The sequence below is a fragment of the Pelophylax lessonae genome (assembly GCF_965119305.1).
Source record: "Pelophylax lessonae genome assembly, chromosome: 9".
Lineage (NCBI taxonomy): Eukaryota > Metazoa > Chordata > Amphibia > Anura > Ranidae > Pelophylax > Pelophylax lessonae.
The window spans coordinates 58079362-58103196 of NC_138776.1; the positions used below are offsets into that span (position 1 = coordinate 58079362).

General features: G+C 44.6%; 1 protein-coding gene across 1 annotated transcript; it reads right to left on the reverse strand.

The window, feature by feature from the left end:
- Window positions 1-409: 409 nt before the first annotated feature.
- Window positions 410-16170, reverse strand: LOC309563197 (ventral anterior homeobox 1b-like). The gene is made up of 3 exons (XM_082267560.1): window positions 14911-16170; window positions 12263-12450; window positions 410-1028 (listed from the first exon to the last, which is right to left on the reverse strand). Exons 1-3 carry the CDS (start codon window positions 15149-15151, stop codon window positions 567-569), a joined length of 891 nt encoding a protein of 296 aa, XP_082123686.1. The 5' UTR covers window positions 15152-16170; the 3' UTR covers window positions 410-566.
- Window positions 16171-23835: the final 7665 nt, after the last annotated feature.

Below are 23835 nucleotides of genomic sequence, written 5' to 3' on the forward strand. Positions count from 1 at the left end.
AGTCTGAGGTTTGGGAGTTCATGGTAATAAGTTATAATATTCTCAGGTTTAGGTTGATGCCATTGGGGGGAAAGTACACAGCAGTTTGAGGGTCAATGGCATTAGTTTACAGTATTCTGAAGTTTGGGGATTACCGTCAATAAGTTATAACATTATAGTTTTGAGGATTTGTTGAAGTGAATTTAAATATTAATTTTGATAATATTCAGAGGTTTAGGTTAATGGCATTAAGTGGGAAAGTACGCAGGGGTTTGAGGGTTAATGGCATTCGGTTACAATATTCTGAAGTTTGGGGATCACTGTCATTAAGTTATAATATTGTGTATAATATTGTGAGGTTTGGGGATTGGGGATTGGTGGCAGAAAGTTGGAAATTTTTTAAAGATTAGCTTTATGGCATTAAGGGAAAAGTACTGAGATGTTTGGCAGTCAATGGCATTAGGGGTAGAGTAATCTGAGGTTGGGGATTGGTGGCATTGGAGTAGAGAATTCTGAGAAATTCAAGGTCAGCGGCATCACATGCCTGAGACATTTAGTCAGAGAGTGTCACCACATATTAGGAATAGTCAGTCCAGAGATTTCTTCTCTAGACCTTCTTTAGATGAATTTCTAGAGTAGGGTTCGAAGGCCGAGGAGCTGAGGTACCTGGCGGAGAGTTCCTGGAGGTTCCCTGCCATTGTCAGTGGGTTAGAGGATAGCCGGTTGGCCACAGTGCCCAGTAAAGATGGCACAGGCATGCTGAAGATGCTGTGCCCTGAAGTGTGCAGTCCAGGTTGGTGAGGGGGGGCATTGGTGACTTCGGGAATGGATTGAGCCCCGGGTCCAGAACTGTTGGTGGCCCGCAGTGCTCCTGCAGCACAGGCTGGCAATAGTCCAGGCAGACCAGGAGGGGATAGAAGACGGCCTTGTTCCAAGAGCCGGAGAACACTGCAGGTGGCTGCAGTTTCTGAAACAACTGATCGCAGCTCAGAGTCCTTACCCTGGTCTTTTTTTTGCTTTGTCCTGCGATTCTGGAACCATACTTTCACCTGTCAAGACAGCAAACAGAACCATATAAGCTAGATAGAGGAGAGAGAGAGAGAAAGTGTGCATGTGTTGGGACAGACAGAAAGAGAAGAGAGAGAGGAGAGAGATATAGAGAGAGGGGACAAGGAGGAGGGTAGGAGGGGGTGAACAGAGAGAGAGGAAGAGAGAGAAGCTAGAGGTAAGAGAGAGGAGAAAGAGAGAGTGCAAGGGAGCAAAAGAGCAATGAAGGAGAACAGAGAGGGAACAGAGAAAATGTGGTGGAGAGAGAGAAGAGAGAGATGGAGGAGAAAAAAAAGGCAGAGAAAGCTGAAGGGGAGAGGGGGAGAGAAGAGAAAAAGTGAGAGCAAATATAGAGGGAGAGAAAGAGAAGAGAGAGGTAAAATGGGGGGGGGTGAGGAGGGGTATGAAGGGGGGTTTAAACCTGAGTATGAAGAGGGGTCTGGAAAAGGGTACAGAGAGAGGAGGGGTATGGAGGTACTGGAGAGGAATATGGAGAAGGGAAAAGGGGGGTATGAAGAAGTACGAGGAGGGATATGGAGAGGGGTATAAAAAGGTTTATGAAGAAGAGTATAGAAAGGATGTGTGGAGGTGTGGGTTATAGAGAAAAGGGGTATGAAAAAGAGGAGAATGGAAAGGGGTATTGAGAGAAGGGGTAGTGGGGTTTAGAGAGGGGTATGGAGGTAATGGAGAAGAGTATGGAGGTAATGGAGAGGGGGTATGGAGGAGTATGCGGAGCGGAAAAGAGAGGGTTATGGAGAGGGATATAATGGGGTATGGGTCAGTATGGGGAGAGTTATGAAGAAGAGTATAGAGACCGGAGGGGTATGGAGAAGAGCATAAAGAGAGGAGACATATGGAAAAGGGTATATAGAGCAGGGGCGTCTGGCGAAGGGTAGAGTGAAAGAAGGCTTATGGAGAAGGGTAAAGAGAGAGGAGGGGTTTGGAGGTACTGGAGAGGAGTAAAGTGGGGTATGGAACAGTATGGGAAAGGGTATGGAGGTATTGGGGGTAGGGAGGAGTATGGAGGAGTATGGGGAGGGGTATTCAGAAGGATATAGAGGTACTGAGGAGAGCTAAGGTGGTATATGGAGAAGTATGGGGAGGGGTATGGTGAAGGAGAGGTATGGTGAGGTATGAAAGATTATGGGGACAGATATGGAGAAGGGTATGGAGGTATTGGGGAGAGCTGTATAGTGATGAATGGAGGACTATGGAGAGAGTTATGGTGGGGTATAGCGGAGTAAGGGAGGGAGTATTGAGAAGGAGAGGTATAGTGAGGTATGAAGGAGTATGGGGAGGAGCAGGGGTGGACTGACAACTCATGGGGCCCCCGGGCAATCAGAGATCATGGGGCCCCCTGTGTCCACACTCAAACCACACAAAGCGCCACCTACAAATTGCAGCTCAGCCACATAGAGTGGGCATTTAAATATCTACCACAGCATAGCCTGCATGGAAGGTCCTAGCTTCTTTCTGTAGTGTGTAGCCTCTCATGGGGCCCCCTACTGACCCTGGGCCCCCGGGCAGTGCCCTAATCTCCGAATGGTCAGTCCGCCCCTGGGGAGGAGTATGGAGAAGGGTATGTAGGTACTGAGGAGAGGTGTATAATGGGTTATGGAGGAGTTTGGAGAGAGGTATGGTGGGGTATAGAGGAGTAAGGGAAGGGGTATGGAGAAGGAGAGGTATTGTAAAGTAAGAAGGAGTATGGGGAGGGGTATGGAGAAGGGTATGGAGGTACTGGTGAGAGGTGTATAGTGGGGTATGGAGGAGTATGGGGTGAGGTATGGTGGAGTATGGAGGAGTATAGGGAGAAGTATGGAGAAGAGTATAGAAGTCCTGGGCAGAAAGGCATAGTGGGGTATGGAGGAGAATGGGGAGAGATATAGAGGTACTAGTAAGAGGGTTATAGTGGGGTATGGAAGAGTATGGGGAATGGTCTGGTGGGGTATGGAGGTACAGGGGAGGGGTATAGTGGGGTATGGAGGAGTATGGGGAGGGATATAGTGGGGTATCTGGACAAAGGGTATGGTGGAGTATGGGGAGTGGTATGGAGCTACTAGGGAGGGGTATGATGAGATTTAGAGGGGTATTGAGTAGGGTATGGAAGAACTTGGGAGAGGGGTATAGTGGGGAATGGAAAAGGATGGGGGAGGGGTATAGTGGGATATGGAGGTATCTGGGCAAAGGGTATAGTAGAGTATAGGGAGGGGTATGGTGAGGTATGGAGAGGTATGGAGGTACCTGGGAGAGGGGTATAGTGGGGTATGGAGGAGTATGGAAAGGGGTGTAGAGTATGGAGTGGAGTATGAGGAGGGGTATGGAAGCACTGGGGCTATAGTGAGGTATAGAGGGGTATGGAGGTAACTGGGAAAGGGGTAGAGAGGGGCATGAAGTAGCATGGGGAGGAGTAAAATGGGGTATGGGGGTATCTGGGCAAAGGGTATGGAGGTACTGGGGAGGAGTATGATGAGGTATGGAGAGGTATGGAGGTACCTGGGAGAGGGGTATGGTGAGGTATGGAGAAGGGTATTGAGGTATCTGGGAAAGGGGTATAGTGGGGTATGGAGTAGTATGGGGAGGGGTACAGTGGGGGTATAGAGAAGCATGGGGAGAAGTATAATGGAGAAATTGAGGCATCAGGGCAAAGGGTATGGTGGAGTATGGGGAGGGGTATGAGGAGGGGTATGGTGCGGTATGGAAAAGGGTATTGAGGAGTATGGTGAGGGGTATAGTTGGGTATGGAAGAGTATAGGGAGGGGTATAGGGGGGTATGGAAGAGAATAGGGAGGGGTATAGTGGGGTATGAAGGAGTATGGGGAGGGGTATAGTGGGTTATAGAGGAGATAGGGAAGGGGTATGAGGAGGGGTATGGGGAGGTATGGAGAAGGGTATGGAGGAATATGGAGAGGTATGGGGAAGGGTATAGAGGAGCATGGGGAGGGGTATGGAGAGGGTAATGGGGAGGTATGAAGAAGGGTATGGAGGAGTATGGGGGTATAGTGGGGTATGGAGGAGTATGGGGAGGGGTATAGTGGGATATGGAGTAGTATAGAGATGGGTATGAGGAGGGATATGTAGAGGTATGGAGAAGGGTATGGAGGAGTATGGGGAGGGGTATGGGGAGGTATGGAGAAGGATATGGAGGAGTATGGGGAGGGGTATAGTGGGGAATGGAGGAGTATGGGGAGGGGAATGAAGGGGGGTATGGAGAAGGGTATGGAGAAGTATGGGGAGGGGTATGGAGAGGAGTATGGATAGGTATGGAGGAGTATGGGGAGGTATGGAGAAGGATATGTAGGAGTATGGGGAGGTATGGAGGAGAGCATGGAGGAGTATGGGGAGGTATGGAGAAGAGTGTGGAGGAGTATCGGGAGGTATGGAGAAGGGTATGGAGGAATATGGAGAGGTATGGAGAAGGGTATGGAGGAGTATGGGAAGGGGTATGGAGAGGGTAATGGGGAGGTATGGAGAAGGGTATGGAGGAGTATGGGGAGTGGTATGGAGAGGATAATGGGGAGGTATGGAGAAGGATATGGAAGAGTATGGGGAGGGGTATGGAGAAAGTAATGGGGAGGTATGGAGAAGGGTATGGAGGAGTATGGGGAGGGATATGGAGCAGTATGGGGAGGTATGGAGAGGGTAATGGGGAGGTATGGAGAAGGGTATGGAAGAGTATGGGGAGGTATGGAGAGGGTAATGGGGAGGTATGGAGAAGGGTATGGAGGAGTATGGGGAGGGGTATGGAGAGGGTAATGGGAAAATATAGAAATGGGTATGGAGGAGTATAGGGAGGGGTATGGAGAGGGTAATGGGGAGGTATGGAGACGGGTATGGAGGAGTATGGGGAGGGGTATGGAGAGGGTACTGGGGAGGTATAGAGAAGGGTATGGAGAAGTATGGGGAGGGGTATGGAGAGGGTAATGAGGAGGTATGGAGAAGGGAATAGAAAGGGTAATGGGGAGGTACGGAGAAGGGTATGGAGGAGTATGGGGAGGTATGGAGAGGGTAATGGGGAGGTATGGAGAAAGGTATGGAGGAGTATGGGGAGGGGTATGGAGAAGTATGGGGAGGGGTATGGAGAGGGTAATGGGGAGGTATGGGGAAGGGTATGGAGGAGTATGGGGAGGGTTATGGAGAGGGTAATGGGGAGGTATGGAGAAGGGTATGGAGGGGTATGGGGAGGTATGGAGAAGGGTATGGAGGAGTATGGGGAGGTATGGAGAAGGGTATGGAGGAGTATGGAGAAGAGCATGGAGGAGTATGGGGAGTTATGGAGAAGGGTATGGAGGAGTATGGAGAAGAGCATGGAGGAGTATGGGGAGGGATGGAGAAGGGTATGGAAGAGTATGGGGAGGTATGGAGAAGGGTATGGAGGAGAATGGGGAGGTATGGAGAAGGGTATGGAGGAGTATGGAGAAGAGCATGGAGGAGTATGGGGAGGGATGGAGAAGGGTATGGAAGAGTATGGGGAGGTATGGAGAAGGTTATGGAGGAGTATGGGGAGGTATGGAGAAGGGTATGGAGGAGTATGGAGAAGAGCATGGAGGAGTATGGGGAGGTATGGGAGAAGGGTATGGAGGAGTATGGGGAGGTATGGAGAAGGGTATGGAGGAGTATGGGGAGGTATGGAGAAGGGTATGGTGGAGTATGGAGAAGAGCATGGAGGAGTATGGGGAGGTATGGAGAAGGGTATGGAGGAGTATGGGGATGTATGGAGAAGGGTATGGAGGAGTATGGAGAAGAGCATGGGGGAGTATGGGGAGGCATGGAGAAGGGTATGGAGGAGTATGGGGAGGTATGGAGAAGGGTATGGAGGAGTATGGAGAAGAGCATGGAGGAGTATGGGGAGGTATGGAGAAGGGTATGGAGGAGTATGGGGAGGTATGGAGAAGGGTATGTAGGAGTATGGAGAAGGGTATGGAGGAGTATGAGGAGGGGTATGGAGGAGTATGGGTGGGGGGGGGGGTATGGAGGAGTACGGAGAAGGGTATGGAGGAGTATGGGGAGGTATGGAGGAGTATTGGGAGGGGTATGGAGGAGTACGGAGAAGGGTATGGAGGAGAATGGGGAGGTATGGAGGAGTATTGGGAGGGGTATGGAGGAGGTATGGAGAAGGGTATGGAGGAGTATGGGGAGGGGTATGGAGAGGGTAGTGGGGAGGTATGGAGAAGGGTATGGAGGAGTATGGGGAGTGGTATGGAGAGGATAATGGGGAGGTATGGAGAAGGATATGGAAGAGTATGGGGAGGGGTATGGAGAAGGGTATGGAGAGGGTAATGGGGAGGTATGGAGAAGGGTATGGAAGAGTATGGGGAGGTATGGAGAGGGTAATGGGGAGGTATGGAGAAGGGTATGGAGGAGTATGGGGACGGGTATGGAGAGGGTAATGGAGAGGTATGGAGAAGGATATGGAGGAGTACAGGGAGGGGTATGGAGAGGGTAATGGGGAGGTATGGAGAAGGGTATGGAGGAGTATGGGGAGGGGTATGGAGAGGGTAATGGGAAAACATAGAATTGGGTATGGAGGAGTATGGGGAGGTATGGAGAGGGTACTGGGGAGGTATAGAGAAGGGTATGGAGGAGTATAGGGAGGGGTATGGAGAGGGTAATGGGGAGGTATGGAGACGGGTATGGAGGAGTATGGGGAGGGGTATGGAGAGGGTACTGGGGAGGTATAGAGAAGGGTATGGAGAAGTATGGGGAGGGGTATGGAGAGGGTAATGAGGAGGTATGGAGAAGGGAATAGAAAGGGTAATGGGGAGGTACGGAGAAGGGTATGGAGGAGTATGGGGAGGTATGGAGAGGGAAATGGGGAGGTATGGAGAAAGGTATGGAGAAGTATGGGGAGGGGTATGGAGAGGGTAATGGGGAGGTATGGGGAAGGGTATGGAGGAGTATGGGGAGGGTTATGGAGAGGGTAATGGGGAGGTATGGAGAAGGGTATGGAGGAGTATGGGGAGGGATGGAGAAGGGTATGGAAGAGTATGGGGAGGTATGGAGAAGGGTATGGAGGAGTATGGGGAGGTATGGAGAAGGGTATGGAGGAGTATGGCGAAGAGCATGGAGGAGTATGGGGAGGTATGGAGAAGGGTATGGAGGAGTATGGGGAGGTATGGAGAAGGGTATGGAGGAGTATGGGGAGGTATGGAGAAGGGTATGGAGGAGTATGGAGAAGAGCATGGAGGAGTATGGGGAGGTATGGAGAAGGGTATGGAGGAGTATGGGGAGGTATGGAGAAGGGTATGGAGGAGTATGGAGAAGGGTATGGAGGAGTATGAGGAGGGGTATGGAGGAGTATGGGGGGGGTATGGAGGAGTACGGAGAAGGGTATGGAGGAGTATGGGGAGGTATGGAGAAGGGTATGGAGGAGTATGGAGAAGAGCATGGAGGAGTATGGGGAGGTATGGAGAAGGGTATGGAGGAGTATGGGGAGGTATGGAGAAGGGTATGGAGGAGTATGAGGAGGGGTATGGAGGAGTATGGGTGGGGGGTATGGAGGAGTACGGAGAAGGGTATGGAGGAGTATGGGGAGGTATGGAGGAGTATTGGGAGGGGTATGGAGGAGGTATGGAGAAGGGTATGGAGGAGTATGGAGGAGTATTGGGAGGGGTATGGAGGAGGTATGGAGAAGGGTATGGAGGAGTATGGAGGAGTATTGGGAGGGGTATGGAGGAGGTATGGAGAAAGGTATGGAGGAGTATTGGGAGGAGTATCGGGAGGGGTATGGAGGAGGTATCGAGAAAGGTATGGAGGAGTATTGGGAGGGGTATGGAGGAGTATGGGGAGGTATGGAGAAGGGTATGAAGGAGTATGGAGAAGAGCATGGAGGGGTATGGGGAGGTATGGAGAAGGGTTTGTAGGAGTATGAGGAGGGGTATGGGGAGGTATGGAGAAGGGTATGGAGGAGTATGAGGAGGGGTATGGAGGAGTATGGGTGGGGGGTATGGATGAGTACGGAGAAGGGTATGGAGGAGTATGGGGAGGTATGGAGGAGTATTGGGAGGGGTATGGAGGAGGTATGGAGAAGGGTATGGAGGAGTATGGAGGAGTATTGGGAGGGGTATGGAGGAGGTATGGAGGAGTATTGGGAGGGGTATGGAGGAGTATGGAGGAGTATGGGGAGGGGTATGGAGGAGGTTTGGAGAAGGGTATGGAGGAGTATGGGGAGGTATGGAGGAGTATTGGGAGGGGTATGGAGGAGGTATGGAGGAGTATTGGGAGGGGTATAGAGGAGTATGGAGGAGTATGGAGAAAGGTATGGAAAGCATTTGAGAGAAGTGTTGAAGAAATAAATATTTAAGTGAAATCAGACAGACATGGATGAGGCAGACAGAAATAGATTTTAGGACGATATGACAAGGTGCACTGAGGCGGGATATTCATACTTCATTGTTCGATCTGAATCGTATGACAGTTTGTCCCGGCAGTAGAATCTGCTATGTACCGAAATCGGGCATTGCTCCATCCGGAGAACATATTGCCGCGTCCCCGGGGATGATGGGAACTGTCATCCGATTCGGAGTGTTACATTGTACATTGTTATATCCCAATTCTACATCTCCCTCAATCCGGTCAGTAGAAAAGTCCCAATGATATTCTAGCCGACAGCAAATCGTCCCTAAAAACAACCGACATCGTACAATCTACAGCCGGGTCCGACCCTCCAACCGGAGAAATCTGTCGGCACACAGCTCCTCTGTACACAGAATATACTGGACATAGACGGAGCAATATCCTATGTATATGCACCATTTACACTCAATATATTCCTATACATACGAGCATGCATCGCCCGATAATTATCTTCTCAAATTGTACGTGAGCCAGATCGGATCCCTTCGACGCCCCACACACACTGCCGACCATCGCAAGGGACTATTTGTATAATAAAATGATAAGGAGAATAACTGTAATAAAATGTTAAAATATGATGATTTAATAATAGAGATTATTGGTAATAATGTATTATTATTATTATGATTACTATTATGTTGTTGTTGTTGTTGTTGTTGCTGTTGCTATTCATAGAAATAATAAAAAAGTTAAAGTATGAGAGCTACATAACAATAAATATAATAATGATAATAATCGTAATATTAATAATAACAGTCATAGCAGCAATATTTTATTAATTATCATTATTATTGTTACTTTTTAACTAAATACATTATAATATAATATAATATAATATAATATAATGTAATGTAATATAATATTATGTCCTCACATTATCTTACTGCTGCTGCTAATAATATTGATAACAACAACAATAATAAGTATAATAATCAAGATGATGTTCAGAATTATAATATTATTATAATTTATTTATTTTCCTTTTTTTTTTTTTTTTCGTTGTTGATACCGAAGATGATATTATTTTTATTATGATTATATAGGACGATTTGGTATATCGGGTCGAATTATAGATTGAAGTGTGTACATCCCTCCCTTTCTATTTGTTTTATATAAACAGCTATAGTAATATCATAGTAGTATATAAACAATCGGCGGTGTAATGTGAGGACAGTATAGATTATAATCGGGGAATAGATGAGTCACATAAAAGAGAATTTGGGGGGAAATGATCAATAGAAAATAAAGGATGTAAGTGATGTAGAATATAGAAGAGAAAAATAAATGTTGTAAAGTATGTAAATAAATAATGTACCACTCGGATATAATTTAATATAATATAATACAATATAATACAGAGGGATTTAGTGGGGGACTGTACATCGCACTGTATGGGATGTCATCTATATACAATAAATGTCAGATATATGAAGAATTTTTACAGGATCCCCCAGAACTGGAGTCACTCAGAGTCTACGAATATTCCGATATTGGTGGTCGGAGGGGAAGAATACAATCTCGCAGACGATTTATTGGACCCACCAGAAATTAGTTAAATATAATGCTATGGTATCAAGAGACTGAGACAGAGTGTAGATATAGAAAAATATATAAATATATGTATATATATAGATATAGATATAGATATATATAGATATATATTTTTTTCGATTATTATAATAAAATATGAAATATAAATTATATTATACATTATATAATGAGTATATCATTGTCAGCTATGTCCTTCAGTCTGTCACCCTCAGCAATTGATCGGGACAATTTGATCGGGTGCTAGTCTGTCAGTATAATCGCACATATTTGTACAATGATATTCCCAACAGTTATGGGTTGAGAATAAATCGGGCATCATTTCTTGGAGGAGGCAGTTTATGGCGAAGCCATAGCTAAGAGGTGCAACAAAGTGACACCCTAAGGTGGAGGCTCTGTATGGTAAAGGCTATTTAGTGGAGGCTGTCATACAGTATGAAGGCTCTGTGTATTAAAGTCGAGGCTGTGTATGGTGTGATTAAAAAAAAACCTTTGAATAATAAGTTGGAGGCTCTTTATAATAAGGTTGAGTCTCTGTACGATGTGATAGAGTCTCTGTATAATAAAGTGGATGCTTTGTGTAGTGGAGGTTCTAAGCGGTATGATATAATAGAGGCTCTGCATAGTGGAGGTTCTGTATAATAAGGTAAAAGCTGTTTAAAATAAGTTGTAAACTCTGTATTGTATAGTGGATATTTTGTGTTATAAGTTACAATCTCTGAATGGTATGATAGAGGATTTGTATAAAGGGTCTGTATAGTAAGGTGAAGGTTCTCTGTAGTGTAATGGAGTTTCTAAGCTGTCTGGTATGATAGAGGCTCTGTATGATGAAGGTTCTGAATAGTAGGATGAAGGCTCTGTGTAGTGTGAAGGAGGTTCTGTATAATAAGGTGGAGGTTCTGTATAATAAGGTGGAGGTTCTGTATAAAGTGGAGGTTCGGGATAGTATATGGTGAAAGCTCTGTGCAGTAAATGTTCTGTATAACTGTGGGCTCTCTGTGTTGTGTGCTGGAAGTTCGGTATATTAAAGTGGAGGCTCTGTACAGTAGATGGTCTGTATGGTATAGAGGCTCTGTACAGTGGAGGCTCTGTAGGGTATCATAGAAGCTCTGTGCAGTGGAGGCTCTGTAGGGTATAGAGGCTCTGTACAGTGGAGGCTCTGTAGTGTATCATAGAGGCTGTGTCCAGAGGAGGCTCTGTAGTGTATCATAGAGGCTCTGTAAAGTGGAGGCTCTGTAGTGTATCATAGAGGCTGTGTACAGTGGAGGCTCTGTAGTGTATCATAGAGGCTCTGTACAGTGGAGGCTCTGTAGTGTATCATAGAGGCTGTGTACAGTGGAGGCTCTGTAGTGTATCATAGAGGCTCTGTACAGTGGAGGCTCTGTAGTGTATCATAGAGGCTCTGTACAGTGGAGGCTCAGTAGTGTATCATAGAGGCTCTGTACAGTGGAGGCTCTGTAGTGTATCATAGAGGCTCTGTACAGTGGAGGCTCTGTAGTGTATCATAGAGGCTCTGTACAGTGGAGGCTCTGTAGTGTATCATAGAGGCTGTGTACAGTGGAGGCTCTGTAGTGTATCATAGAGGCTCTGTACAGTGGAGGCTCTGTAGGGTATCATATAGGCTATGTACAGTGGAGGCTCTGTAGTGTATCATAGAGGCTCTGTACAGTGGAGGCTCTGTATGGTATAGAGGCTGTGTACAGTAGAGGCTCTGTAGGGTATCATAGAGGCTGTGTACAGTGGAGGCTCTGTAGGGTATCATAGAGGCTGTGTACAGTGGAGGCTCTGTAGGGTATAGAGGCTCTGTACAGTGGATGCTCTGTATGGTATGACAGAGGCTCAGTGCAGTGGAGGTCCTGTAGGGTATCATAGAGGCTGTGTACAGTGGAGGCTCTGTAGGGTATCATAGAGGCTCTGTACAGTGGAGGCTCTGTAGGGTATAGAGGCTCTGTACAGTGGAGGCTCTGTAGGGTATAAAGACTGTGTACAGTGGAGGCTTTGTATGGTATGACAGAGGCTCAGTACAGTGGAGGCTCTGTAGTGTATCATAGAGGTTCTGTGTGGTATGACAGAGGCTCAGTACAGTGGAGGCTCTGTAGTGTATCATAGAGGTTCTGTGTGGTATGACAGAGGCTCAGTACAGTGGAGGCTCTGTAGTGTATCATAGAGGTTCTGTGTGGTATGACAGAGGCTCAGTACAGTGGAGGTCCTGTAGGGTATCATAGAGGCTCTGTATGGTATTATAAAGACTCCATACAGTGCAGAGGTCCTGTCGGCATTTTCAGATTCTGTGGAGGCACTTTGAGGATGCCGAGCCTCCAGTGAGGCTCCATACCTGGGTCTCTGAGAGGTTGAGTTGCCGGGCCAGTTCTGTCCTCTCTCTGCCCACCACGTACTGGCACCTCTGGAACTCCATCTCCAACCTGTACAGCTGCTCCGCAGTGAAGGAGGTTCGGGTCCGCTTGGGTCGGTCCAGGTCCAGCCCCTTCGGAAGGATAATCTCCCGGATGGAGCCCTTGGCATCTGAGGGGGCAGAGAAAGAAATCAATTAATTCCAAAAAGTTTCCTTTCACCCCTAATTCTCCAAATCATTCATCACAGGGACCCCTGAAGAGCTCTCTTGTTCTCCTGGGGCCCCCAAAACTCCTCCTGCCGGACCCCAGCAGCCCAGAAACTCTGGGATTTTCTCTTTTATACTTCCTCTGAAATCGAATTATTAACATAAATAAATCAGAAGAATATTGGACATTTCTATATAATTAAGAGAGAGAAGTACATAGAAGAGTTTTCTCTCCGATACTCTGTGTAAAGAAATCATTTCTAAAATATAATGGTACATCGCAGGCTGGACACTAAACCTTCCCGCAATCGTTCTGGATCGCCCCGATTAGTATTGATTATTTCACTGCTTCCCGCAATTTACAACCGATTTTTATCATCTCTGTAAACACCTAAATCAGAAAAAATCACAGAAAGAATAAGGAAAAAAAAAATGTATTTTTTTAAATAATATTATATATTGTCAGGTGTTGTGGAGAGACGACTATTATTATTACTATTATTATAATTGCAATTTCTGCAACTATATATTTAAAAGAATAATAAAAGTTATATTTTTGGTATTATCATTGTCATTACATTATCATAATATAAAAAAATATGTATATATACATCTTTAAAAAAAAAAAATAGAGAAAAATAGTAATAAAAATACTACTAATAATAACAACAACAATAACAACAACAACAACAACAAAATAATAATAACAATAAAAATAACAGCAACAACAATAAAAATAATCATAATATTAAAAATACTACTATCACAAATACTAGTACTACTAATATTAATAATATTAATAGCAATAATAATAATATTAATAACAATAGAAATAATAACAATAATAATAGAAAATAAACTACTACTACTAATAATAATACTATTACTACTACTAATAATAATAATACTATTACTACTACTAATAATAATAATAATAATAATAATAATAGTGGTCTGTGGTATTTTCTCTCTGTATTTTCCCTTCATAAAGAACATTTGTCTTTCTCAGGGAGCCTTGAGCGGACCCCAGGGGATTGAAGTAGACTTCCCTCTAGGAACCCGGGGCAGATTTTATTGAAATAATTGGGAATTTTTTCCACAGAATTTTGGTTCACTGTGAGAAGATTTCTCATTATGGCACTAATTAAGCTAATGAAATAAAAGATGTGATTATTGCCAATTATTAGGAGATATACAGGAAGCCTCCAAAAGAGTCACTGAGAAGAACGCCAGGAGGCAATGCAGGAATTCTGTCCCTGGGGGAGGCTCAGAGGGAGGAAAATGTGAATGGACACTTCCACTGCTGTACACAGACCAGTATGGGGACAAAGCATGGTCTGCTACCTACCCTGTTTGCTAGAGAGGATACAGAGGCTGGTATGGTGGGTAGAAGGCTTCTACACAGGACTAGAGGCTGGTATGGTGGAGGACATGCTAGCAGACAAGACTAGAGGCTGGCATGGTGGATAGGAGGCTGGCAGGCAGGACAAGGGGCTGGTATGGTGAGTAGGAGGCTGCTGTGGAGAGATAGAGCTAATTTGGAGGGTAAATGGTTGGTATGAAGGGATAGAGGCTGTATAGTTGGTGGGAGACTGACAGCCATGAGATAGAGTTTGATATACTGTTTAGGAGGCTGCTATGAAGAGACAGAGGCTTTCCACAGTGGGTATTAGGTTGGTATGAAAGGACAGAGCTTGATATGGGAGTTAGGAGGCTGCTATGGAGGGAAAGAGGCAAATATGGAGGGGCCAAGGTTGGTATAGTGGGTAGAAGCTGCCATAGAGGAAAATAATCTGGTGATAGGTGTAGGAGGTTGGTATGGAGGGAAAGAGGTTTGTGTGGGGGGTACTATAGAAAAACAGAGGTTGGTATGGTGGGTAGAAGGCTACTATGGAGGCAATAGGCTGGTATCATTTCTAGGAGGCTGGTATGGAGGAACAGGAGCTGCTATGGGGATTAGGGGGCTTCTATGGAGGGCAGAGGTTGGTATTGAGGGTAGAAGGCTGCTATGAAGAGACAGAGGCTGGTTTTGTTGAGTTGGAATCCAGAAGTCTGAGACTTGTTGGTACAGAGGCTGGGCTAGGGGAATGGACACCAGCATAAGTCCTATATTGGTACTGGAGATAAGGGAAGTTTGCCTTTTAGGCACACAGTCTCACTAGTTGGTAGAATTTGACACGTAGGAATATATTCCTTCATTACAGTTAAAATTTTCAATTTTTGATGGCTGGTATGGGACAAACTGGTTGGTGTGAAGGTGCAGAGGTTGGCATATGAATGATGTGTATGGAGGCATAGGATCTGGTATATGATATTATGGCATGTGGAACAGAGGTTAGGGAGAAGATGGAGGCAGTCTGGCACTGGAACATACAAGCTGGTATTGAATGACTGATATATGGAGACAGAAGTTGGCACATTACCTCGGACCAGAATCCTCCTGCAGTAGTCTGGGTCAGTTGTTCCACCGTTCTTGGACTTTACACAGGTGTCAGAAGCTCCAGGAGTTGAGTATGTGGCTTGCTGCTCCTTGAGGTAAGAGTCCCCAAGGCTGCTTTGGCTGTCCCTGGAGTCTTTGACTTCCTTGTGCCCAGGTTTGGTGTTTCGGGGCTCCTCTGTGCCAGGGTTGCACCTAATGTCCATACTGTGAGTTTTCTCAAACATATATAGAGAAGAATTCCCTTTGTTGCCAGGAAAAGGGTCCAAGGCTGATACTGTGGGCACTGGGGTAACCTGGAAATAATTAGGGTCCCCAGCTGGTACTGGGGTACTCTGGTGTTGATTTAGGCAATGGGTCCCCAAATAGTACTGAGGTATCCTGGTGTTGATTTGGGCAATGTGTCCCTAGTTGGCACCCTGGGCACTTAGTTACGCTGCTGTCAGTTTGGGCACAGGGTCACCAGGTATTACCCCAGGCAGGGGGTCTCCGTGTGCTGGTCTGGGGTCTAAAGGATGATCAGGCTCCTGAGGTGCACGCAGGCTCTTGTATCTGGTGCTGCTCGTGTCCAGTGATTGAGGAAAAGCAGTAAAAAGCTCTCATGCCTCCTTATTAGACACACTCATCATACAAGGGGTCGCTGACTAGATGCTGCCACTGATTACGGGTAATTTTCAAGCCTCCACTTTGAGGTTACCTCATGAATACACTAAATTGTTTGGCTAATATATTAGATCACAAATGGACGGTTCCTGAGCTTGTCCCCAATCAAGTCCAGCTTATCCAGAGGCGCACACACAAGTGATTGGTCTGCTGGAGTCAATCACCATCTCCAGGAATGACACAAACAAACAACAACTTTCCTTTTGTGTGAGAAGATTCCCCGTAGATTGTCAGCCCCTGGGTATAATCACCCGCGCTGCCCTTCAGGACTCCCCAATCATCCTCCTCCTCCTCCTCTGCTGCTGCTGAGCAATTTTCTTTAGAGAGAGCAAAATCAGCTCTTGTGTCCTCCAGTTCCCATCCCCGGCCCTCCTGGACTGGGGGAAAAAAACTCTTTCTGGGGCTGCGGAGGGTCCTCACCCATCCAGCTGGGCTCCGAGGTGCCGAGGGAAGTGAGCCTGCCCCATTCACACCCCTCCAGCACGGAGCAGAAAGTTGCCTATTATCCCACCAGAGCACCTCACACAGAACGCGCTCTAATCCAATAAAACCATTGATTAGGCCACAATGCCTCATTTCAAACCACTGCCCCCGTGCACAGAGTCCTTGTCACCTTGCGAAAGGCCCCTCCTCGCAGACCTGCTCATTCATGGCTTTATGAGGAATGTGAGGGAGAAGAATGGCCCGAGAGTTGCTAATTATCTAATAGGAGCTGTATTAGTGCACAGCCCAGGGAGGGTGTCTGCTGGGCCCTTGGGGCAGGGTGAGAGGCTACACACAGCAAATGTTGTGTAGGGCTGCATAGTCCTGATAGTACTGGGCCAGGATAACTCAGAGGGTTCTTGTAGTGACTGTAACGAATGGCGCCATGCAAAACCAGAAGTAAAGGATAGGAAGTCACCAGCACTCCGAAGTTGCCTTTCCAAGTTTTATTGTTAGCACATAGGGATTGATTTACTAAGACTGGATAATCACAGTGCCATTGTCCACATACAGAAATAGAAGGAACAGTGTAAATTAAACCGTTTGGGGGTTATTTACTAAGACTGAAGAGTGCAAAATCTAGTGCAGCTCTGCCTAGAAACCAATCAGCTTCCAGGTTTTATTGTCAAAGTTTAATTGAACAAGCTGAAGTTAGAAGCTAATTGGCTACCAAGCACAGCTGCACCAATTTTAGTAAATCTCCCCCATAATGCCATATAGGTCAATGAGCCAATGTTTCAGTGCCTTTGCAAGGCAAGCATCGGCATGTTGACTTACGTGGCATTATGGGGGGGGGGGGGGGATTAGAAACTAGAATGGAACTGGGCACCATATTAATAAACCGATTTGAGAGAATGGGCGCTCCTTGTGTACCAAATTAAAGCAGTATTAAGCCAAAAACGTAAAAATGTAATATATTACAGCTTATCAAGCATTAGATGTGGTGGCTGCATTTGTTTTCTTTTCTTAGTTTTTTTAATTTCCCTCTGTTGTCACCTGGTGATCTGGCCAGTAGCACACCATCCTCACTCTGGATGAAGGAGCACAGGGGCACCTTTGGACAGCAGCATTGTTCATTTGGGAGGAGGGGAATATTAGATGTATAAGCAGATTTAGACTAATAATTAAATAAAACACTAATAAATTGAAGCCAAAATTTGACTCACCAATTTCTAAAAGTTTAGTATTTTTCACACCAGTTTAACAAAAGTCACGCATGTCACTTCTATCTAAAAAATGAGAAGTTAGGGTTTCATCTGATAATGAGCATGCAACGTTTGTAAAGCTGTTTTGTGTAAGAGCTTTATATTGTCATAAGTTTTCGATTTTTCATTTTGAATAAATGTTGCATGAGGGCATACATTGGGCATATGGTGGCACAAAGTAAAATACATTTATTGTTTTGGCACCCGTTAGCCACAGCTGCAGTGTAATTTTACTCAAGGGGATGCATTACAGAATATATAAAATTATAGTTTTACAAAGTAAGCCCGCACATGTGCATGTGTAAATGTGAGTGCCAGTGGTTATGTGTGTATAGCCTAGCCATGTGCAGCGTCTTTTGTAATGTATCTCAATGGGCAAAAATAAGCTTCAGGCGCCACAACAAGTGAATTTTACTCTATACTGTCACACACCTAATGTCTGGCCATGTGCAAGATACCTAAAGTAGCCCTATCTAAATATTCAAAATAAAAAAGAATGCAAAGTCAAATGTAAATTAAAATAGACATAAGATAAATGTATAAATATATATAAATAAATGATTTTAATACATAAAACATATATTAAAAAAAACATATATAAATTAATTACTTAATTAATTACTTAATATATAAAACATTTTTAAAAGCTGGGTATTTGAGTTGTGAAGTAACTATTCAGGGTTTTTCTCCTATTTTTCGGTGCATTTATATCTCTACCCTTTGTGTGATTATTATTGTAAACTTGTAACACATGTGGCAATATGTACATTATTTTGTACCAACTATATATTTTTGTTAATAAATAACACATAAGGTGTATTAATTAAAAAAAAAAAAGCAATTAAAAAAAAAAACTACATAGCTTTTTGTCTTGTGAAACTGCATGTACATTCACATTTTCTTCTCCAATATATATACCATAAATCAGGAAAACACTGCATTATGACCACTAGATGTAGCTGATGAACATAGGCAATAAATACTTGGTATGACTTAGGGCTATATGCTGGGTTTCCAGTGCCTTTAAGGAGGGATGGACTCCCTCCAGGCTCACCTGCCCTCTACCTATCCATTATAATGCATGTGTTTCTATTATGGAGGCTCTCAAAATTTAGAGTTAGGACTGCAGATAATAATGGGGTGCTGTGAAGTGGTTCTGCAGCTTATGCATGTATTTGCAAATGTGTGCAAACTAAACCCCTGTTTTTTTAACGCATACTGTTAGACAGGATAATCCAGTTGGTTGCAGGCTGGTCGGTAACTTGAGCTGGGAATCTTCTTTAGTTTTCTTTGACATGCATTGCCCTTCCATGTACTCCTTGCTGCAAAGACAAGTTATAGGTAGGGGCAGTGGCCATTTGTTTGTATAATGACCACTAGATGTAGCTAATGAACATAGGAAATAAATACCTAGTATGAACATCAGCTCCATCTAGTGGCTATACTTTCCTGATTCACTCTGTTCTTATGAATGAAGAACATCCAACCAGGAGAGAAAGTAGGCTACATTACATTTTGCTGGCATCCACGCAGAACAAATGTGCATGCAGTTCCTGCGATTTTATTTTTATAAATACACCTCTCTATTCTATGTTTCTAGTTTCCTATAAAACACATTAACAATCTGCTTACACTAGGCTTATTTATTTGGTGCTTTTGCACAGTAATATATAATTTTAGAAGCTGAAACACTTTTCCATGTGCAGAAGCCTTTGGTAATTTCTCCCATGTGTTTGCAATGGATCTTGGAAATGCATCTTTGGAGTTATGATAACTTCCGGTTCTTTCATTTTTTTTAGTTCTGGCATGCTCATTCTGGGTGAATAAGGCATAAAATGATCTCTATGCAAAATCAAAGTTGATTTTTTTTCCTTGCAAGTACCCCTGATTTACCCTTCGGGGGCCATACTGCACCAAGGACACACACTTTTGTCCTGAGAAAGGCAGAGTTTTATTTACACAGCCCCTATTGCATATAATAATTATTTGAATTCATCAGGTAGGACCAAAATATCTGTTAAGTGAAGTTTGTGATATAAATTTTATTATCAGTATATTGTATGATTCCCCGCAGTTCAAAGAAATCTACATGCAGAAATTTCGGAGGATCAAGATTGGGATCTCAGATGAAGAGCAGAGGCCCAGATGCACAAAACTGTTAATAGCTTATTTGTTATATTATGCCAAGAGGGAAATCATTCTCAAGTGGATTGCCTGTTCCCATCCCTCCATAGGTTCTTGGAAAAAATATTTTAATGCTGTTCTTCCTATGTACAAATTGACTTACATTAATAGGAATTGCCCAAAAAAGATTGACAAGGTGTGGCAGCCATGGACAGCTTAGGTGGAGAAGTTCCTTGATCCCACTGCTGGTTGGCTGTCATACCTTTCTTGTCCACTCTAGTTGGCGCAATGTCCTGGGTACAGTTTCCCTTATGAGTTGTGCCTTTAGCTCTCTATAGGACTGTTTCAATAAGGTTGGCTTTAAGTCCTTAATAATGTCCGTGTGTGATGTATTTTCTTTTATTATGTACATGCTACTGAATTTGTACCATGCCGTTTGTTATCAATAAAAAGGACCTTTCTGTTTGGAAAAAAAAAAGGTGGGGTCTCGGATTGTCTTGATTTGCTCATCACCGATCACAGCCAATTGTTACAATAACTATACCGAAATTCATCATCAAAAATACGTCACCCAAAAGAGTTATCAATACAACCCATAAAAAAGGGATTTCAAGCTGATAGGAATAATAATATTATTTTATTATGCATCAATAAAAGGTATAAATCAATTAAACGGTAACTCTACTTTTGGCAGTAATATTAGAACCCTCTGAAAAGTAGATGTCTCACATTCTCAACCATGGCCTGCTCAGGGTCGGGCAGCTTGTTCATCATCTTCCAGAGGTCCTCTAATATGTCACGCCTCCACCAAGCTCAGCTTTATAGAATAATGGCGTCCTCTTCTATGGTCAATCTCAGAGCATATGCCACATGATCAGAGGTCCTCCGCAGGTTATAAATATAGCCCAGCAATGGGCACTCCATGGCCGCTATCTATCACTGGCAGCTTTGATGAAGAGTCTATGGGTCGTGGGATGGGTGTTTTTGGCAGAAGTACAGGTCGCCTTTAAACAGGGAAGTGGCTGATTTATAATTCATTTATCAGCCAATTAGCTGTTTTATTTGCTTAGAAACCTCACTCTGGAAACAGAAGCAGGAATTTGCTTGTTGTGTGGAACTCTGATACTTTCCTTCTGCGGAGTTCTTAGTAATCAGGTTTAGCATGGATGAGCGGAGGAGACAGCAGGACACGCAGTGAGATATCCTACTGATACATTCTCCAAATATGTGCAGGGAGATCCTACAACTAAAGGAGGGGCAGAGAAACAAACATTTTTTTTTTTTTTTCTGGTTGGACCGGATGGACTTGTGTCTTTTTTCAACCTGACTAACTTTGTAACTATGTAACTATATATTGGGAGGACATTTCACCATTAAGTGAGGTTCAGAGACACAAACAACTGTGGAGAAACACAAACTACTATGGGAAGTTTTAACCTTGTGGGAAGGGCAGAGACAAAAACTACAGGGGGGGGGGGGGGGGAAGCTCACCATTGTGGGAGGACCTGAGAAACAAACTACGGGAAGGAAATTTCACCATTGTGGGAGGGGCAGAGACACAAACACTACCGATTGGGAAATTCTCACCATCAGAGTCTATTGGTCATAATGAAATTCACCTACTTGCACCCAAAGTATATTTAGGCTCACTGTATGGGGGATTCCTGTGTTGTGCTCTAAATACCATTATTACTAAACTACAAGAACTACCGAAGGGACATCTTCCCATTGTGGGAGGAGCAGAGACAAACTACTGCAGGAAATCTCACCATTGTGGGAAGGGCAGACACACAAACTACTGCAGGAAATCTCACCATTGTGGGAGGGGCAGAGACACAAACTACTGCAGGAAATCTCACCATTGTGGGAGGGGCAGAGACACAAACTACTGCAGGAAATCTCACCATTGTGGGAGGGGCAGAGACACAAACTACTACAGGAAATCTCACCATTGTGGGAGGGGCAGAGACACAAACTACTGCAGGAAATCTCACCATTGTGGGAGGGGCAGAGACACAAACTACTGCAGGAAATCTCACCATTGTGGGAGGGGCAGAGACATAAACTACTGCAGAGAAATCTCACAAGTATTGGAGGGGCAGAAACAAACCACTGCAGAGAAATCTCACCAATGAGGGAGGGGAAGAGATCCAAACTACAGCAGGGAACTCCCACCCTTGTGGGAGGGGCAGAAACACAAACTACTGGGGGGTATTGTCACCATCAGAGTCTATTGGACAAATTGAAATTCACCCACTTGCACCCAAAGTATATTTAGGCTTACTGTATTGGGGAATCATGTGTTGTGCTCCAAATAGGCAACTCTCCACCAACCACTATGGTTATTCAGAATAGTGGACAGGTCTTCCATCTCTTATCTGTGGGTAGCCTGCTAGGCTAGGGCATTGGGAAATCAGTTGGAATCATTATTTAAAAGACCTCTGAGGTTGGTGGATATTAATCTGATTCTTATGATTTTCTTTTGATCAGTTGACATCCAGTGGAATGCAGTAAACAAAGGGCATATTGTATTACAAAAGTTGATGTTATATGGCAAACATAGGGTTCAGGACACAGTATGTGTGGCCCACTGTGCTCCAAACCTCCTTCACTTGAGTCCCATCTCTTAAAATGGTAATGGGGTCCAGCAGCTCTGGTGGGTCGTGAAATATTTAGTGCTAGAATTTCTAGCTGTCAATGGCACGCTTGGTCCAACGCTAAGTCCAGGAGCTCAACCAATCATCGTCTGGGCCTGCGATCCTGCTACGGAAATCTTCATAAGAGAACTCTGTAGCTGCAAAGTGCAACACAATGCATCGGCAGGACGTCCATTACATCATCTATGATGTCAACAGCACTTCCCATTACTCCTTCATTCATGTTTAGACAGAGCAGACCTGACCCAGCTCTGCCCTGAACTGATAACAATGAGCAATAGAATATTATAAGAGATCTGTTCCTGGAGAGGTGCATGGGGGAAAACTGGATCACATCTTCCCTGATCTGTGCAAGACCCTCTATATGGGAAAAATATGTAAAAAATACAATGTTAAAAATATCTATATGTGTATGGATGGTTTATTCATTTGTTTATATAAATCATTTCAAAATATGTTTTAAAGGACATTTCTGTTTCCTTTAAAAAATTGTGCAAACCTTCTCAGAGCCCATTCACTAGTTGTGTGCATTGATATACTGTGTTGCTACTTGCCACGCATTATAAATGGCACTCCAGCACACCTCCAAAATGCACTGCAAGCACAGTACATGGGGGATGATTTACTAAAACTGGAGAATGCAAAATCTGGTGCAGCTGCGCATGGTAGCCAATCAGCTTCTAATGCCCCGTACACACGTTCAGATAATCGGACGACTTATCGTTCGCATTTTGTTGCATGATACTAACATCGAATTCAACAATGCGTACAAACCGTATGATTTTTGTCGTACGATTCGGCAGAAGCTTCCTGGTTGCTTAGCTACGTATCAGAAAGTGCAAAACAAAAACAATGGCAGCCAGGCTTTTTCCGTGCCATTTTAGTGTTTCTGATCATGCACGGTCTTTGTCGATCGATTTTTAGCGGACGCATAGTGTACCGATGAAACGAATGTTGTTTGCGGGGCTATCGTACGACAGAAGTTTTCCTGTTTGTCCCTTCGGATTTTGCTGGACCAACTGTCGTGATCGGCTGTCGAAAGCTGTGTACTAACGATCAGATTATCGTGCGATCAGGTCGAAAGCGAGTTTTATCGTACGATTATCGGAACATGTGTATGGGGCATTACTTCAGCTTGTTCAATTAAGCTTTGACCAAAAAACCTGGAAGCTGATTGGTTTCTATGCAGAGCTACAACAGATTTTGCACCCTCCAGTTTTAGCAAATGAACCCCCATGGTGTACTGTGTATTGCTGTGCAATGCAACAAAAATTGAAAAAGCAACTATTAGTTTGTGCATTGAAGTGAATTGCAGTCTATTTATTTTAAAAGGGCATCACAACAATCACCAACACATGTGCTCCAGTACCCCACGTGGTGGTGCCAATGGGCCCCTAGGCTGGGTTCACACTGTTGCATTGTAGGAACACACACATCACCAAACATATTACTGCAAAGCACAAAAACATATGTTATGCGTGCTGGTGTGCTCCAATGCATTCTTTCTTAAAGCGGAGTTCCACCTAGTACATTCCACAATGGATAGCTTCTGATCTGTCCCGGGTCCCACTTACCTGCAAGAATAAATACTCACCTTCTTGTCCAGCGCTGCCATCTCAGGTGTGGGCAGCTTGCAGCCAGCGCGATCCTCTTCTGCGTCCTCTTCCGTCTTCTTCGGTCCCACGATGCACTGCACCGGCCCCACCGTCACTTCCGATGCTTCAGCGTCATCCCTGCACAGCTTCTGGTCATGCCCAGAAGCTGTTTAGCAAGGTATGA

Coding starts and splice junctions, on each gene's coding strand:
- LOC309563197 (XM_082267560.1), bottom strand. CDS start 15,151: ATGTTTGAGAAAACTCACAGTATGGACATTAGGTGCAACCCTGGCACA. Junction 12,451..14,910: donor CAGGAGGATTCTGGTCCGAG/GTAATGTGCCAA, acceptor CTGCCCCCTCAG/ATGCCAAGGGCTCCATCCGG. Junction 1,029..12,262: donor TCAACCTCTCAGAGACCCAG/GTATGGAGCCTC, acceptor CTGTCTTGACAG/GTGAAAGTATGGTTCCAGAA.